The following is a 17346-nucleotide window of genomic DNA, read 5'->3' as shown; positions in this document are numbered from 1 at the left end:
ATACCTGTCTCAATGGATAAAACAAAAAGACCCTAAAAGCCAGCATCATGAAAGCACTTCATTGCTTGAATAGATGCAAGCAGGAGTACCTCAGGCACTCAGTCCCCCAACTGCCATGTTTTCTGGGCAATTGTGCTCTCACTGTCAGTGCTACTCATTATTTACAGTGAAGGCTGAGGCAGGATTGCTGTTAGAGGCAAGGACGAAAGTAATTGCTGCTACATTTATCCTAACTGCAATGTTGTCAGTAGCTAATTCTTCATCTAAATAAATAGTGTATGAAACAAAGGGATGGTTAAAAGGTAGTGAAATAAAAGGTCAGAGTGGAAATAAAAGGTCAGTGTGAACATCAGGAGTAAGATAAAAAGAACCAGGAAAAGACAATGGATGTGACCTGCATCAAAATGGAAAGAGAAATAAAAGTGTAAAAGAAAAATATATTTTGCACTGAAGTTACTTCCAACAACCGAAGAATAGTAAATATTACTTTTGTTCTGAAAGCAGCACCATGGAAGGGAATTGCTTAGAATCTCTCCCTTTTCTACTTATACCCTTACACTCCGTTGCTTTTTTGTGTTTGTTTTGGAAAAGGGGAGAACTTGTTCAAAGTGAGGATTTTTATTGCTGGTGACCCATCTCCTTCTCCTAACCAGTGTCCGTATCAAGTACGCTCAGTCTGGTACAGGGTATAGCATTATCAAAAGTAGACTAAAAAGCTTTTGACATGGCCCCAACTGTGATCTTAGCCCCAACCTCAGAAGAGTAGCCAGCCCTTAATGCAGCCAACCTTGAGACTTGGGACTGCCAACTTAGTTCAATTTCTGAACAATTTTGCACTCTGGTACTTATTCTCCCTGGGAAATGGGCCAAGATTCTTCAAGCACTGTGCCACTTGAAATTGACTTGTATTAAAACACAGATTGCTTTGCCTTTTTTAAATAAAGGGGAAGCATGATTATTTCTTTAGAAAATGAATGTATGATAAACCATCTGTTTAGGTAATGATGGTAGATGTGAAACATGCCTCCACAGAATATTAATTCCCGTGAAAAATTTAAAAACATACTTGTAAGGGCAAAATTTGGATTGTCCAATTCCATACGTTGCATTTGAGCATCTAAAAATAGTTTAAAATCTATTCCTGTTGCAAATGATGAAGCATTAAAAAATCGACATGGAATTTTAGATGCAAGGTCAGGTTCATCAGTTCCAAATCCAAGATTATACAGGACATCTTCAGGGTCTTCTTCATAAAGGTCCAATAATTCTGAAACACTGAAAAGGATTAATAAAAATTAAAATCACATTTGCTGCCATGCTAAAATTCAAAATAATACAAACGCGCAGCAAGTAAATGTTTATCAAACTGACCAGGAAAATGAACAAAGAGACAATTATGGCTTTATAGTTCAACCATTACATTTGTCATTCTGTTGCACAACCTAAGTTGCCTTCTCAACTAGGGGTGGGGAATAAATGTCAGCGATACCCACATCCCAAAATGAATAAAATAAATATGAAAATATTATTCATTAGTCACTAGAATTAGGACTATATCATAATCAAAGTTTATTTCCCCTTTTCTTCTGAAGGTACCAACATTTATTGTGATATAGTTTCATGGGTGGCAGCAGCCCTCCATTGCTTCCCTTGAGGGAGTACTTTTTGTACGCGAGTCTGCATTTGACTATGGGGGCATAATAGCTGTCTTTTACTTGATGGTCACCATCACACCAGGCAACACTGGATAGTGTCAGGCATAGGAACCCTTGCTGATTTTTCACTTCATGGCAGGTCAATGGTAGCACCCCTTAGTGCTGTCCTAATTAAAGATTACTAATGCACTGAGGGCTTGGGATTGAACTTGGGACCTTCCTCGTCTGTATTACTCAGCTACTCGGTGTCTGGCTGAACCATTGAGGCTGAACCTGCTGAAAGCCTAAGTTGGCACATGAAGTAGCATTCAACTCTCTCCAAGGTGTTTTGTCTGCCATCTTGAAAACCCATTTAATGGACTTGAAAGTTAGAACTCGGGGAAAATTGATCACGCAATACACAGCCTTACTGCTAATGAATGGTAATAGGGATGGGTTTGTACTTTTGTTCAATCCCTGACCAGCTAAGCTCAAAGATGGTTTTAATATCCTAATATTTAGTCAGCTAGACAGCTAAACTTGGCATGACAAATTGTTAATGTGCACTTCAGTTCTAGAGAATGTGTGGAATACAGAAACATAGTTCCAAACCTGCAATCAATAATAGTTGGCTCTACTTAAAAGACCTGTATTCCATATCTGTGAGATACCAGCAACAGTCAATAGCAAACAACAGAGATAGCACAATATGTAAATGAACAAAAATGCATTACAGATGACAAAAAATAAAACCATTAACACAAGTGTCTTTTTTTCCTCAATATCAGTCTTGCGTTGAAAGATGTTGGATTATTATTGCTGGAGGGAATAGTAAATAGAAGATTAGTGGAAAGATGGAAAGCAATGAAGATAGTTGATAATGGAGGGCAAATGATGTCTCCTCCAAAATTAGGAACGTTATTATTGGATACACCCTGCGATGCAAGGCCACAAATGTTTTCTTACGTGACAAAATTAAGAGAACGCAAAGTAAAAGTTCACATTTGATCTAAATAACAACTGACTATTTCATGCAATGTAAAACTAAAGCATTTGAAAAACCACAGCGGTCATTCCATTGCAGGCCGTCCAAAAAAAACTTCTACCCATTTTTCACAATGATTATACAATTAACTGTTCGCATTTAATTTATTAGAATCATGCAAATCATATTTATAACACTGCACTGCTTACTCACGTGACAGGCACACATAAGTTTCTTGAAACCATCATACAGTATACTCCATGTACAAATACAATACACATTTATGAAGTATTAGTAGCATATTCCTCAACTAGTGACAAAGAGGCTACAGGCTTCCACTTCATTTGACATGTCCTTACCTAGACACAGTTGTACTGCTCTTGCCAGAGCCAGTAGAGTTCATACTATTTCCCATTTGATAAAACTGCTTCCGCTTTTCCTTGGCTGATGTCCCATGGCTACAAGACAGAAGTTATTGATTAGAAACACAGGGAAAGACTCTTCAGAAATCGAAATGAAGAAATGCATTTTTATGTTGAAACAGATACAAACCTTATTGCCGACATTGGATCACTGAGAGGGTGAAGATAATTAGCTATGGGTGGAAAGTACAAGACGTGAATGATAGACTTTCAAAGGACAATAACTTAAAATTTAAACACACCAACTGGATATATGCAGACAACCAGCTGCACAACCCAAAAAACAATAACTATTCATTTCAACGCCAGCAGTCAGACGTGTTAGTGCATTAGTCAATAAATACAAATATGGCTGTTCCTTGGCAAGACAGGGCACAAGCTATTTTACTTCAAGCTCAGCTCCACTTTAAAACATAAATGACAACCTTTACTCACTACTTATTCAGTTTACCATACATTTCAGCACATCGATGTTTATTTATTTGAAGAACCTGGCATCATACCACGAAGCAAAGTCAACCTGCACAAAGGTAAAGTGGACTCTGTACAGACTTGCTAAACCTTTGAGTAAACTTAGAAAGATGACTTATAAGGGTAAGTTTGTGACTTTGCACGCCTGCTGGAAAGCCACAGTCTCCAAGAGTGCATGTCAGAGATTCCAGGGCATGCTGTGTATTATGATTGGAAAATCGGACACAGCGTGTACACCAAAATGCACAAGATTACCCACGGAAGCACAAAGTCAGAAAAGTACCCTTATAATGCTCAAATTATCTTGTTGTAATGATAAGTGTGAGGTATTACATTTTGGTAAGCACAATGTCACATATTACTTGGAAAATAAGAATTTAAATTGTGTAGCAAAGGGATCTGGGAGTACAAACACTCAGATCACTAATAGTAATGACAGGTTAATAAGATGTGATGATTTCTGGAGGGATAGAATTGAAAAGTAGAGAGGTTATGCTAAACTTGTATCGAACCTTGGTGAGACCACACTTGGAGAACTGTGTACAATTCTGGTTGCCATATTATGAAAAGGATATAGAGGCATTGGAGAGTGTGCAAAAGAGATTTACAAGGATGATACCAGAAATGTGAGGTTATCCCCATCAGGAAAGGATGAACAGGCTAGGTCTCTTACCTCTTGAAAAGAGAAGGCTGAGGAATGACCTAATAGAAGTCTTTAAAATTATGAAAAAGAGTAGACACAGTGTTTCCACTTGTGGGGATGAGCAAAACTATAGTCCATCAATATAAGATAGCCCCCAAGAAATCAAATGGGGAACTCAGAAGAAACTTCTTTACCCAGAGTGTTGAGAATGTGGAACTCACTACCACAGGGAGTAGTCGATGCGAATAGTATCGATACATTTAAAGGGACGCTAGATAAGCATTTGAGGGAGAAGGGAATAGAGGGTTAATCTGATTGATTTAGATAAGGAAGGATGGGAGGAGGCTTGAGTGGAGCATAAATGGACGAGTTGGCCCAAATGGTCTGTTTCTGTGCTGTATATTATATGTAAATCTATGAAGCCATTTTCTTCCCATTTCCAAAAAAATAGAAGGTATAGGAAGAATAAATTATTCAACATATAATTTATACTAAATCTATTATGTTGCATGAATAAAAATATTGCAAGACATCTGGAGGTAGAAATTCACCTCTGCCCGAAACGGGGCGCACCTTACATTTTTTGACATTTTTCTCCGTCACACGGGTTGCGGCCGAGATGCCATCTCGGAAGTTTTTTTTCGGTCAGGGTGAATTTAGTTGCGACTGAGGGGCGGAAGTGCCCTTGGAGTGGCTCGGCCGCCCCGATCACTCATCAGCATGACATGGACGCCACGCTGACGCATCACAACACAACATCTTTCCCCTTCACTTAAAGGAGAGAGCTGCTGCAAGCTCTGCATATTTTAAAGTTAGGTCCACTGCGCCACCAGGAAGGGTTTCAGTCTGGCACCCAAGACAGGCTGCCGACTGGCAGCTGGGCTGAACCCGGGGGCATAATTGTCAGGCCGACCTGGCAGTTGGCCGACAATAATAAATAAAGTGGCGTTGCCGGCAGCGCCATGTCCCCTTTAAGAACGCCCGCGCCGCTGACCAACAATGAGTGCACCGACACAAAAAGTGGTGCGCTCCTGCGGGGCAATTCTGCAAAAGAGATATTTCCCGCGGGGCAATTTCGGGAAGGGGTCGTGGCCAGTCGGTAAGGGGTCAGCGCGTGCACGCCGCGGCTGGAAAATGGGCAGAATGGTCCCCTACATGGCTCCGACCCTGATGAAGGGCAATTTGCAAAATGGCGGCCCCTCCACAGAGAGTCAGCGACCATTGCATGCCGCCCCGTGGCTGCCGTTTTCAGGCGGCCAGAGGCCTTATTGGGAGGGGCAATTTCAGCCATCTGATCTCTGAATATACATCATTCCATCTGCCTTGAACTCAGAAGGGATAAAGGCAACACCCAATATATTACTAAGCTATACAGAACAAAAGATTCCAGGTTAAATCTTTAATCTGTGTGGATTTAGATGATCTTAGTCAGGAAAGAAGTTGTGGTGCCACACGTGGCCTTAAGGCTGTTGGCTGGGCAGAAAAAAACAAGCAAGCAGAATTCTCCCTCTTTATCATTTTCCAGTGACTCATGCTGAGAAGTGTGCACACTACAGGGGAAAACAGATTAGAGCTTGGTTGCGATAGCTACAAAGGACAAACAGAACGCTCACTAATCAAGCTCACATGAACTGCTGGGTGGCTTCATCCACAGACCTGGGGTCAGTTTCCACATGTAGCCAATGACATCCAGCTCTATTGCTCCACCACTTTCCACAACCCATCCACTGCTTTTGTTCTGTCAAACTACTTGTCCGACATCCAGTATTGGATGAGCTGCAATTTCCCCTGCTAAACATTGGGAAGCTATCGTCTTTGGCTCCTGAAATAAACAAAATCTCTCTGCCACCAACTCTATCTTCTTCTCCAGCCATTTTCTCAGACTGAACCAGACTGCTTGCAACCATAGCATCCCATTTGACCCCAAGCTGAGTTTGTGGCCCCATGTCCCCCTCCATTACATATACTGCCGACTTCCACCTTCGCAACATCATGCAACTCCACCACCATCCATGCATTGGTCACTCCAGACTTACTTATTTCAGTGCTCGCCTGGCTAGCCCTCTCATCCCCTCCATAAACCTCAGCTCATCCAAAGCTCTGCTGCCCATACCATACCCCATAAGATTCTGGTCACCCCTCCGAATATCTCTTTTCTTAGCTCAGTGTCCATTTGTTTTGCTTATGCCTCTGTAAAATGTGTTGGGACATTAACAGGTCATATAAAAATGCAAGTTGTTGCTGCTCATTGTGAGATACTGATAAGTGCTGCTGCAGCTGTGGAACTGCGTCCCAACAATAGTTAGCATCTTCAGGAGAGGAGCGGAGGAAAGTACATTTGATTGCAAAAATATAATACAGTACAACTAATGGATCTCCCTTGGTGGTGTTGGTGGGTATTCTTGGGTCTGGAGCCACAGTTGTGATGTTTAACTGGTAATCTGACCTGCGCATTTTTTGAAGATTGTTTTGCATTTATGTGACATCTGGTATGCAATGGTTGTGAGCTAGGTGCAAGGCAAAGTGGGTCATTTGGTATGTGATGGACATCCACTGGGTGCAAGAAAAATTGAGACATCTGATGCATGATGGACCCGTGCTAGGTGCAGGATTGATCATTATAAACTACCATGTTTAGAGATTTCTACCTAGTTGGCCTGGAAAGGATTTTTAATTTTAAGTTGTAATTTGTTTAGATATAAAGTCAGGTTCAGGATACAAATGCTTATTTCCTCGAGGTCCAGCATATTTTTCTGAAACATTAACAAAAATCCTGGAGCCACTAAAACAAAGGGCAGCTAGGAGTTTGATCAACCCTCCCAAAGAGAAATGGATTCGCCATTAAAAGCAATGATGCACATTAAGTTTGTGCATTCTAACATCTCCAGAGGAATTTGCATCTGTTGGGAGTGGTTTCATTGTCAGAGCCAAGAAGGTGTTTTAGATGAAAAGGCAATGTCGATGCCATGAGTGGTTCCTGATTTGACGTGGCAGTTTTTATTTCCAGCGTAATGAGTCAATCCTCAACAAGCACAGCTAGGAGAAAGGTAGAGATCAAGCTTTGTTTTATTCCCCCTTTCTTTCTCCCTTTGGATTCTGACGAAGGGGCATAGAGCTCTTGCGTTCTAATCAGCCAATGAGTTTAGTCAATCCAGGCTAAGATAAGAACAGACATGTCCTTTAAGAGAAAGGGTAGTGTTGGCTAGTTACGGGGATTGCTAGCTTGTCAAGGGAGAATAGCCCACTAATAGCCCATGAGAAGTGATGCAAAATAAAATGAATTTCACTGAAATCATATATTTAATGTACAATAAGCCAGTTTGTCAGTTTACAATTGACCTAATCTCACTAGAGTGCTCATCAGTCTGCCGACAAAAGGCAAGAGAAATGCTCTGAGGCACATGCGCGATCAGAGAATCCAGTATTCACAACGGATCTTATTATTACAGCCCTTTTCGGTCAAAAGGAAATTGCATCAACTTAGTGCAACGCGCTATAATTTTACATTTGATTAATAAGCTAATAGCCTTAACTAAGATTGTTACAAATTAAACCCATTACAACTGAATATGTTGAGCTTTAAAGATCTTAAACAGTTCTGTAATGCCTGTTCTAATATCTAGCGCTGATCGAAAATTGCTCGAGTAATGGAAATCCCATTGCCAAGGGTCACAAGTTCAAATCTCAGTTTCAGTCATGTAAACTAGCTTACTCCTGCTTCATTAAAAAAACCTTGGAAAACCAGCAGAACCTCTTTTTTTTCCCCCAAAATAAACATCCCCTGTTGTAGCAGCTTTGTTCAAGACTGATACCATTCTGTGCACCAAACAAGATTAGAGGAAAATATAATTGTCATAAACAGTAATCAGAAATTAATTCCCATAAATGATGGAACCAGACTACTTTTTATGCATTTACAAACTCAGTTGCTTTGTATCAGTAGTTGAAATGTGATCTTCATCTCGTACAGGAGGTGGGTAACTTTTAATGTCACAGCCACACAAACAGGACACTTTTTAGATTTTGTTCCTGTAGCTCTGCTTGTAGCAGTTTTTCTTGGCAAGACTTCCTTAACTTGTCAAAGCACGGAAATATTTTAGGCACAAAAGCATACATGGACATGGTACCAAACTAAAATTGGCCAACTGCTTGCCAAGCAAGAACATAATTTTGTAGTTTGAACAATTCAGTTGTAGCATTGAGGCAGCACGAACATACTGTGGAACATACTGTACTTCGCCAGATAACAACTCCATCCGCTGCACATTCAAATCCAGACTGTCAAAAGTAAGCTTGGAAAACAATTAAGTATGGGTAGGACAAATCAGTTTGTACTTTTATACTCCAGGCAGATAAATGTCCTTTCATCCTGGGCTTGAGTTGGAATCCAGCTCAAATTTATGGGATGAAAATCTTCCCTCTGCACAAGGCCCTTAAATTAAACCCATTTCTTAGTTGGCATAAACCCACAGTATAAAACTGACCCTAATCTGTCACTAATGGACATTAAGCTGGCAACTTCACTCAGACTTCAAGGATTGCTGATGAGTAAATTGGAAATGTCTCAGAACCAAAGGAAGATCATTTAGAGTTGGGATTAAGGCGAACTGTCAAAAAAGAGCAAAGCGAGCTTTAATCTGCACCAAGTTTGGTTTATACATGACTTATAGTGCTCATTTCTGACAAAGGTACTAAAAGTGAGATGGTAGCTCACTTGTGTACACATGGATCTTCACTGTAATCATGGCAAAAATTGAAGGAAAAGCCATCGCGGTCACACTCCCACATCTCCTAACAGCGGTTTCACAATGGCAAAGGCTTGAAAATAGATTGAACATTTCCCTAAATGCAGCATGGCACAAGATAGCTGTGGAAAGAAGGATCGGTATTCTTTTAAGCTACAAACCTATCTAAGCTAAGAAGTAGAAAATGCCCAAATGATATTTCAGTGACAGTTCTAGAACTTTTCCTTCTAGCTAAAGACGAGCATTTCCAACTGTAAGAATAAAAGTGTTTAGTAATGATAAAATTGAATCTGTGTATATACACACACATGTATATTTATATAATATATATATAATATTTATATTTTTATATATATTATATATATATAAACTAAATATATATAAGTAATAAACATATATATATATATATATATATATATATATATTATATTTTTTATATATATATTATATTATATATTATATTATACATATATATTTAAAATGTTAAAAGTATAGATTATAAAAAAGACAAGTTTGAAGATACAAAGTGGATATCTTCTCCAAATTCATGTCTCCTGGCTGGGCAGAGCTCAAGTTACAAAGGAAGCATAGCTTTGAAACTCACCAAACTAGAAAATATGTTAATTGGAAAGCCATTAACCTAATCAAGGAATGGCACCACCCCTCCAGACAGACACAGGTATGAGGAGAAGTCAATCAGGAATGGCCCTGGAACAAGGACCCAATCCTGAGGCTCTCTGAGGAACTATGGCCTTAAGAGGTATAAAAACTCAAGCAAAAGACTGCTGGGTATCTTCTTCTTCTCTCTTCTCCTTAGCACATGGTAAAACAGGAACCTCCCTCCAAAGCAGAAGTAAGGACGAACGCCTTGTGCTTGTGCTTTGCCAGAGGGAAGTAAAGTATACCTTTTTTATTGTAACATCATTGTATCTGTTGTAACTAAGTAGATCTGTAGGAATGGGAGTTTGGGTAGTCAGGCGGCCTATAAAGGCCCGAGTGTCGGAGGAGGAGGCCACAGGAGCGGGAGTTCGGGCAGTCGAGCAGCCTATAAAGGCCAGAGAGTCGGAGGAGGCTAGCTGGTGCAGGGGCAGGGGCAGAAGGTAAACAAAGAAGTAAGAAGAAATCGAAGTGGGATGTCACAGCCAAGCGAGTAAGTGATTGGCGAGAATTTGATCTTTTATTTTTCTTAGCAGTAAGAAACCTTTGGCATTGTTACAAATTAAGTTAACCTAAGGGTTCAGTCATGGCAGGAGAGCCCAGACCCGTGTCATGGTCCTCCTGTGCTATGTGAGAAATCAGGGACACTACCAGTGTCCCTGACTATTACGTGTGCGGGAAGTGTATCCTGCTACAGCTCCTGACAGACCGCATTGCGACACTAGAGCTGCGGATGGATTCACTCTGGAGCATCTGCGATGCTGAGGATGTCGTGAATAGCACGTTTAGTGAGTTGGTCACACCGCAGGTAAAGGTTGCACAGCCAGATAGGGAATGGGTGACCATCAGGAAGAGCAAGGGAAGGCAAGTAGTGCATGGATCCCCTGCGGTCACTTCCCTCCAAAACAGATACACCATTTTGGGTACTGTTGCGGGAGGTGGCTCATCAGGAGAAGGCAGCAGCAGCCAAGTCCATGTCACCAGGAGTGGCTCTGCTGCACAGGAGGACAGGAAAAAGAGTGGGAGAGCTATAGTGATGGGGGATTCTATTATAAGGGGAATAGATAGGCGTTTCTGCGGCCGCAAACAAGATTCCAGGATGGTATGTTGCCTCCCTGGTGCAAGCGTCAAGGATGTCTCGGAGCGGCTGCAGCGCATTCTGGAGGGGGAGGGTGAACAGCTAGCTGTCGTGGTGTATATAGGTACCAAAGATATATGTAAAAAAAACAGGATGAGGTCCTACAAGTTGAATTTAGGAAGATAGGAGATAAATTAAAAAATAGGACCTCAAAAGGTAGTAATCTCAGGATTGCTACCAGTGCCATGTGCTACTCAGAGCAGGAATCGCAGGATAGCTCAGATGAATACATGGCTTGAGGAATGGTTCAAGGGGGAGGGATTCAAATTCCTGGGACATTGGAACCGGTTCTGGGGGAGGTGGGACCAGTACAAACCGTACAAACCGAACAGTCTGCACCTGGGCAGGACCGGAACCGATGTCCTTGGCGGAGTGTTTGCTAGTGCTGTTGGGGAAGGTTTAAACTAAAATGGCAGAGGATGGGAAACTATGCAGGGAGACAGAGGGAAGTAAAAAGGGGGCAGAAGCAAAAGGTAGGAGGCTCGGAGTCTCAATGTGAGGAGCATTCGTAATAAGGTGGAAGAATTAACTGCGCAGATAGCTGTTAACGGATATGATGTAATTGGGCTTACGGAGACATGGCTCCAGGGTAACCAAGGATGGGAACTCAACATCCAGGGGTATTCAATATTCAGGAAGGACAGACAGGAAGGAAAAGGAGGTGGGCTAGCGTGACTGGTTAAAGAGGAGATTAACGCAATAGTGAGGAAGGACGTTAGCGTGGATGTTGTAGAACTTATATGGGTAGAGCTGCGAAACACCAAAGGGCAGAAAACGTTAATGGGAGTTGTGTACAGACCACCAAACAGTAATAGGAAGGTTGGGGGACGGCATCAAACAGGAAATTAGGAACGCGTGCAATAAGGGTACAGCAGGTATCATGGGTGACTTTAATCTACAAATTGATTCGGCTAACCAAACTGGTAGCAATACTGAGGAGGAGGAGTTCCTGGAGTGTATAAGGGATGGTTTTCTAGACCAATGTATCGAAGAACCAACTAGAGAGCAGGCCATCCTCGACTGGGTCTTGTCTAACGAGAGAGGATTAATTAGCAATCTGTCGTGTGAGGCCCCTTGGGAAGAGTGACCATAATATGGTAGAATTCTTCATTTAGATGGAGAGTGACACAGTTAATTCAGAGACTAGGGTCCTGAACTTAAAGAAAGGAAACTTCGATGGTATGAGACGTGAATTGGCCAGGATAGACTGGTGAATGATACTTAAAGGGTTGACGGTGGGTAGGCAATGGCAGATATTTAAAGATCACATGGATGAACTACAGCAATTGTACATCCCTGTCTGGCGTAAAAATAAAACAGGAAAGGTGGCTCAACCATGGCTAACAAGGGAAATTAGGGATAGTGTTAAATCCAAGGAAGAGGCATATAAATTGGCCAGAAAAAGCAGCAAACCTGAGGACTGGGAGAAATTTAGAATTCAGCAGAGGAGAACTAAGGGTTTAATTAGGAGGGGGAAAATAGAGTATGAGAGTAAGCTTGCAGGGAACATAAAAACTGACTGCAAAGGCTTCTATAGATGTGTGAAAAGAAAAAGATTAGTGAAGACTAATGTAGGTCCCTTGCAGTCAGAATCAGGTGAATTCATAATGGGAGAACAAGGAAATGGCAGACCAATTGAACAAATACTTCGGTTCTGTCTTCACTAAGGAAGACATGAATAACCTTCCGAAAATACTAGGGGACCGAGGGTCTAGCGAGAAGGGGGAACTGAGGGAAATCCTTGTCAGTCAGGAAATGGTATTAGGGAAATTGAAGGGACTGAAGGCCGATAAATCCCAAGGGCCTGATAGTCTGTATCCCAGAGTACTTAAGGAAGTGGCCTTAGAAATAGTGGATTCATTGGTGGTCATTTTCCAACATTCAATGCACTCTGGATCAGTTCCTATGGATTAGAGGGTAGCTAATGTAACCTTACTTTTTAAAAAAGGAGAGAGAAAAAACAGAATTATAGACCGGTTAGCCTGACATCAGTGGTGGGGAAAATGCTGAAGTCAATTATTAAAGATGTAATAGCAGCGCATTTGGAAAGCAGGATCGGTCCAAGTCAGCATGGATTTATGAAAGGGAAATCATGCTTGACAAATCTTCTGGAATTTTTTGAGGATGTAACTAGTAGAGTGGATAAGGGAGCACACCAGTGGATGTGGTGTATTTGGACTTTCAAAAGGCTTTTGACAAGGTCCCACACAAGAGATTAGTGTGCAAAATTAAGGCACGTGGTTTTGGGGATAATATAATGGATAGAGAACTGGTTGGCAGACAGGAAGCAAAGAGTGGGAATAAACAGTTCCTTTTCAGAATGGCAGGAAGTGGCTAGTGGGGTGCCATGGGGTTCAGTGTTGGTCCCCCAGCTATTTACAATATACATCAATGATTTAGATGAAGGAATTGAATGTAATATCTCCAAGTTTGCAGATGACACTAAGCTGGGTGGCAGTGCGAGCTGTGAGGAGGATGCTAAGAGGCTGCAGGGGGACTTGGACAGGTTAGGTGAATGGACAAATGCATGGTAGATGCAGTATAATTTGGATAAATGTGAGGTTATCCACTTTGGTGGCAAAAACAGGAAGGCAGATTATCTGAATGGTGACAGATTAGTAAAAGGCGAGGTGCAACAAGACCTGGGTGTCATGGTACATCAGTCACTGAAGGTCAGTATGCAGTTACAGCAGGCAGTAAAGAAAGCAAATGGCATGCTGGCCTTCATAGCGAGGGGATTTGAGTATCGGGGCAAGGATGTCTTGTTGCAGTTGCACAGTGCTTTGGTGAGACCACACCTTGAGTATTGTGTGCAGTTTTGGTCTCCTAATCTGAGGAAGGATGTGCTTGCTATTGAGTGCAGCAAAGGTTCATCAGACTGATTCCCGGGATGGCAGGACTGACATATGAGGAATGACTGGATCGACTAGGTTTATACTCACTGGAATTTAGAAGAATGAGAGGAGGTCTCATAGAAACATAAAATTCTGACGGAACTGGACAGGTTAGATGCAGAAAGAATGTTCCTGATGTTGGGGAAGTCCAGAACCAGGGGACACAGTCTAGGGATAAGGGGTAAAGCAATATAGGACCGAGATGAGGAGAAATGTTTTCACCCAGAGAGTTGTGAACCTGTGGAATTCTCTACCACAGAAAGTTTTTGAATCCAGTTCCTTGGACATATTCAAAAAGGAGTTAGATGTGGCCCTTACAGCTAAAGGGATCAGAGGGTATGGAGAGAAAGCATGAAAGGGGTACTGAAGTTGAATAATCAGCCATCGTCAAATTGAATGGCGGTGTAGGCTCGAAGGGCCAAATGGCCTGCTGTTTCTCTGATAGATGTGCATGTGTGTGTGTTTAATAAAGTTTTTCTAAAATGTTTTAAAATAATTGGTCTTGCTGTCAATTTAATGTCAGAGATTTAGAAATCTTACACCATTTTACAAATTCCAATATTTATGCAATGGCATAGACAGGTGTTAACTCCCAGGTGCTAAGGAAACCTAATGAACTGCAGTGTTTGAGCTACAATCAAATTCAGCAACAACTCTCAACTAAATAGGCAGAAGGTACGAATGACCCTTCTTTTTAAAAAAGTTAACTGACAGAATGAACAGGCTAACAGAATACAAGGGAGGCCTGGTGAAAATATTATTGCATATCCTCCATCATAAAACATACCCACCTTCTGCACCCAGCGACAGGTCGTCCTCAAAGCTACATTCATTTCTTGTAATTGCACCTGTTGAGACAGTCACAAGCTTAAGTGAGTGTAAACCTTTCATTTCTCAAAATGCCTTTATTGATATCAAAATTCTTCTACGCAAGTTACATTTTTTAAGCTTTGAATCTGTAAAATAAAATTACAAGAGCAAAAAAAATCATGCCTATTCAATATCTATAAACAGGACACCCTTTTAGCAATCAAAACATAGAAACATAGAAAATAGGTGCAGGAGTAGGCCATTCGGCCCTTCGAGCCTGCACCGCCATTCAATGAGTTCATGGCTGAACATGCAACTTCAGTACCCCATTCCTGCTTTCTCGCCATAGCCCTTGATCCCCCTCGTAGCAAGGACCTCATCTAACTCCTTTTTGAATATATTTAGTGAATTGGCCTCAACAACTTTCTGTGGTGGAGAATTCCACAGGTTCACCACTCTCTGGGTGAAGAAGTTTCTCCTCATCTCAGTCCTTAGACTGTGACCCCTGGTTCTGGACTTCCCCAACATTGGGAACATTCTTCCTGCATCTAACCTGTCTAAACCAGTCAGAATTTTAAACATTTCAGTGAGATCCCCTCTCATTCTTCTGAACTCCAGTGAATACAAGCCCAGTTGATCCAGTCTTTCTTGATATGTCAGTCCCGCCATCCCGGGAATCAGTCTGGTGAACCTTCGCTGCACTCCCTCAATAGCAAGAATGTCCTTCCTCAAGTTAGGAGACCAAAACTGTACACAATACTCCAGGTGTGGCCTCACCAAGGCCCTGTACAACTGTAGTAACACCTCCCTGCCCCTGTACTCAAATCGCCTCACTATGAAGGCCAACATATCATTTGCTTTCTTAACCGCCTGCTGTACCTGCATGCCAACCTTCAAAGACTGATGTACCATGACACCCAGGTCTTGTTGCACCTCCCCTTTTCCTAATCTGTCACCATTCAGATAATACTCTGTCTCTCTGTTTTTACAACCAAAGTGGATAACCTCACATTTATCCACATTATACTTCATCTGCCATGCATTTGCCCACTCACCTAACAAGTCACTCTGCAGCCTCATAGCATCCTCCTCGCAGCTCACACTGCCACCCAACTTAGTGTCATCTGCAAATTTGGAGATACTGCATTTAATCCCGTCGTCTAAATCATTAATGTACAATGTAAACAGCTGGGGCCCCAGTACAGAACCTTGCGGTATCCCACTAGTCACTGCCTGCCATTCTGAAAAGTACCCATTTACTCCTACTCTTTGCTTCCTGCCTGACAACCAGTTCTCAATCCACGTCAGCACACTACCCCCAATCCCATGTGCTTTAACTTTGCACATTAATCTCTTGTGTGGGACCTTGTCGAAAGCCTTCTGAAAATCCAAATACACCACATCAACTGGTTCTCCATTGTCCACTCCACTGGAAACATCCTCAAAAAATTCCAGAAGATTTGTCAAGCATGATTTCCCTTTCACAAATCCATGCTGACTTGGACCTATCATGTCACCTCTTTCCAAATGCGCTGCTATGACATCCTTAATAATTGATTCCATCATTTTACCTACTACCGATGTCAGGCTGACCGGTCTATAATTCCCTGTTTTCTCTCTCCCTCCTTTTTTAAAAAGTGGGGTTACATTGGCTACCCTCCACTCCCGAGGAACTGATCCAGAGTCTATGGAATGTTGGAAAATGACTGTCAATGCATCCGCTATTTCCAAGGCCACCTCCTTAAGTACTCTGGGATGCAGTCCATCAGGCCTTGGGGATTTATCGGCCTTCAATCCCATCAATTTCCCCAACACAATTTCCCGACTAATAAGGATTTCCCTCAGTTCCTCCTTCTTACTAGAGTCTCTGACCCCTTTTATATCCGGAAGGTTGTTTGTGTCCTCCTTAGTGAATACCGAACCTAAGTACTTGTTCAATTGGTCTGCCATTTCTTTGTTCCCCGTTAATGACTTCCCCTGATTCTGACTGCAGGGACCTACGTTTGTCTTTACTAACCTTTTTCTCTTTACATATCTATAGAAGCTTTTGCAGTCCGTCTTAATGTTCCCTGCAAGCTTCCTCTTGTACTCTATTTTCCCTGCCCTAATCAAACCCTTTGTCCTCTTCTGCTGAGTTCTACATTTCTTCCAGTCCCCGGGTTCACTGCTATTACTGGCCAATTTGTATGCCACTTCCTTGGCTTTAATACTATCCCTGATTTCCCTCGATAGCCACGGTTGAGCCAACTTCCCTTTTTTATTTTTACGCCAGACAGGGATGTACAATTGTTGTAGTTCATCCATGCGGTCTCTAAATGTCTGCCATTGCCCATCCACTGTCAACCCCTTAAGTATCATTTCGCCAATCTATCCTAGCCAATTCACGCCTCATATCTTCAAAGTTACCCTTCTTTAAGTTCTGGTCCATGGTCTCTGAATTAACTGTTTCATTCTCCATCCTATTGTAGAATTCCACCATATTATGGTCACTCTTCCCCAAGGGGCCTTGCACAACAAGATTGCTTATTAATCCCCTCTCATTACACAACACCCAATCTAAGATGGCCTCCCCCTAGTTGGTTCCTCAACATATTGGTCTAGAAAACCATCCCTTATGCACTCCAGGAAATCCTCCTCCACCATATTGCTTCCTTTGCCAAGAAACAAACTTACTCTTCAACGGAAGATGGCTTTGTTCATCCAAAGATGCCCCCAGTGGTGTTCTGTAAGTATAAAATAAAAGTTTAATGACCAAGTTTGTCTTTTAACATGTACAAATGCACACTCTACCTACAAATAAACAAAGACAAGCCAACAGCTTCTATTTTACAATTAAGAAACAGCTTTGAAGGAGGGTAGGATTCCAGGATAAGTATATAAAGCTTCTGTTACCAGTAGTTTTTGACAAGCAGTAAATTTAGCACTGACTAATACATACAAGACCTGT

At 41.8% G+C, this 17346-nt stretch overlaps 1 protein-coding gene across 8 annotated transcripts in view; it reads right to left on the bottom strand.

Annotated features, from left to right (window-relative positions):
- Nucleotides 1-17346, bottom strand: part of itprid2 (ITPR interacting domain containing 2) — a 208873-nt gene that overhangs the window by 64429 nt on the left and 127098 nt on the right. For 6 of the 8 annotated variants that reach the window (XM_070875806.1, XM_070875805.1, XM_070875810.1 and 3 more), the window contains 5 exons: nucleotides 17073-17122; nucleotides 14381-14437; nucleotides 3172-3214; nucleotides 2979-3077; nucleotides 1067-1275 (listed from right to left, as the gene is read on the bottom strand). In XM_070875806.1, the coding sequence (XP_070731907.1) occupies nucleotides 1067-1275; nucleotides 2979-3077; nucleotides 3172-3214; nucleotides 14381-14437; nucleotides 17073-17122 (458 nt within the window). Of the gene's footprint in view, nucleotides 1-1066; nucleotides 1276-2978; nucleotides 3078-3171; nucleotides 3215-3476; nucleotides 3526-14380; nucleotides 14438-17072; nucleotides 17123-17346 lie in introns of those variants that run through there. The other 2 variants (XM_070875812.1, XM_070875811.1) reach the window with 2 other exon arrangements.

Source organism: Pristiophorus japonicus, chromosome 3, assembly GCF_044704955.1.
Source record: "Pristiophorus japonicus isolate sPriJap1 chromosome 3, sPriJap1.hap1, whole genome shotgun sequence".
NCBI lineage: Eukaryota > Metazoa > Chordata > Chondrichthyes > Pristiophoridae > Pristiophorus > Pristiophorus japonicus.
Note: the sequence above shows the minus strand (reverse complement) of the source record. Positions and strands in the feature narration are given on the sequence as shown.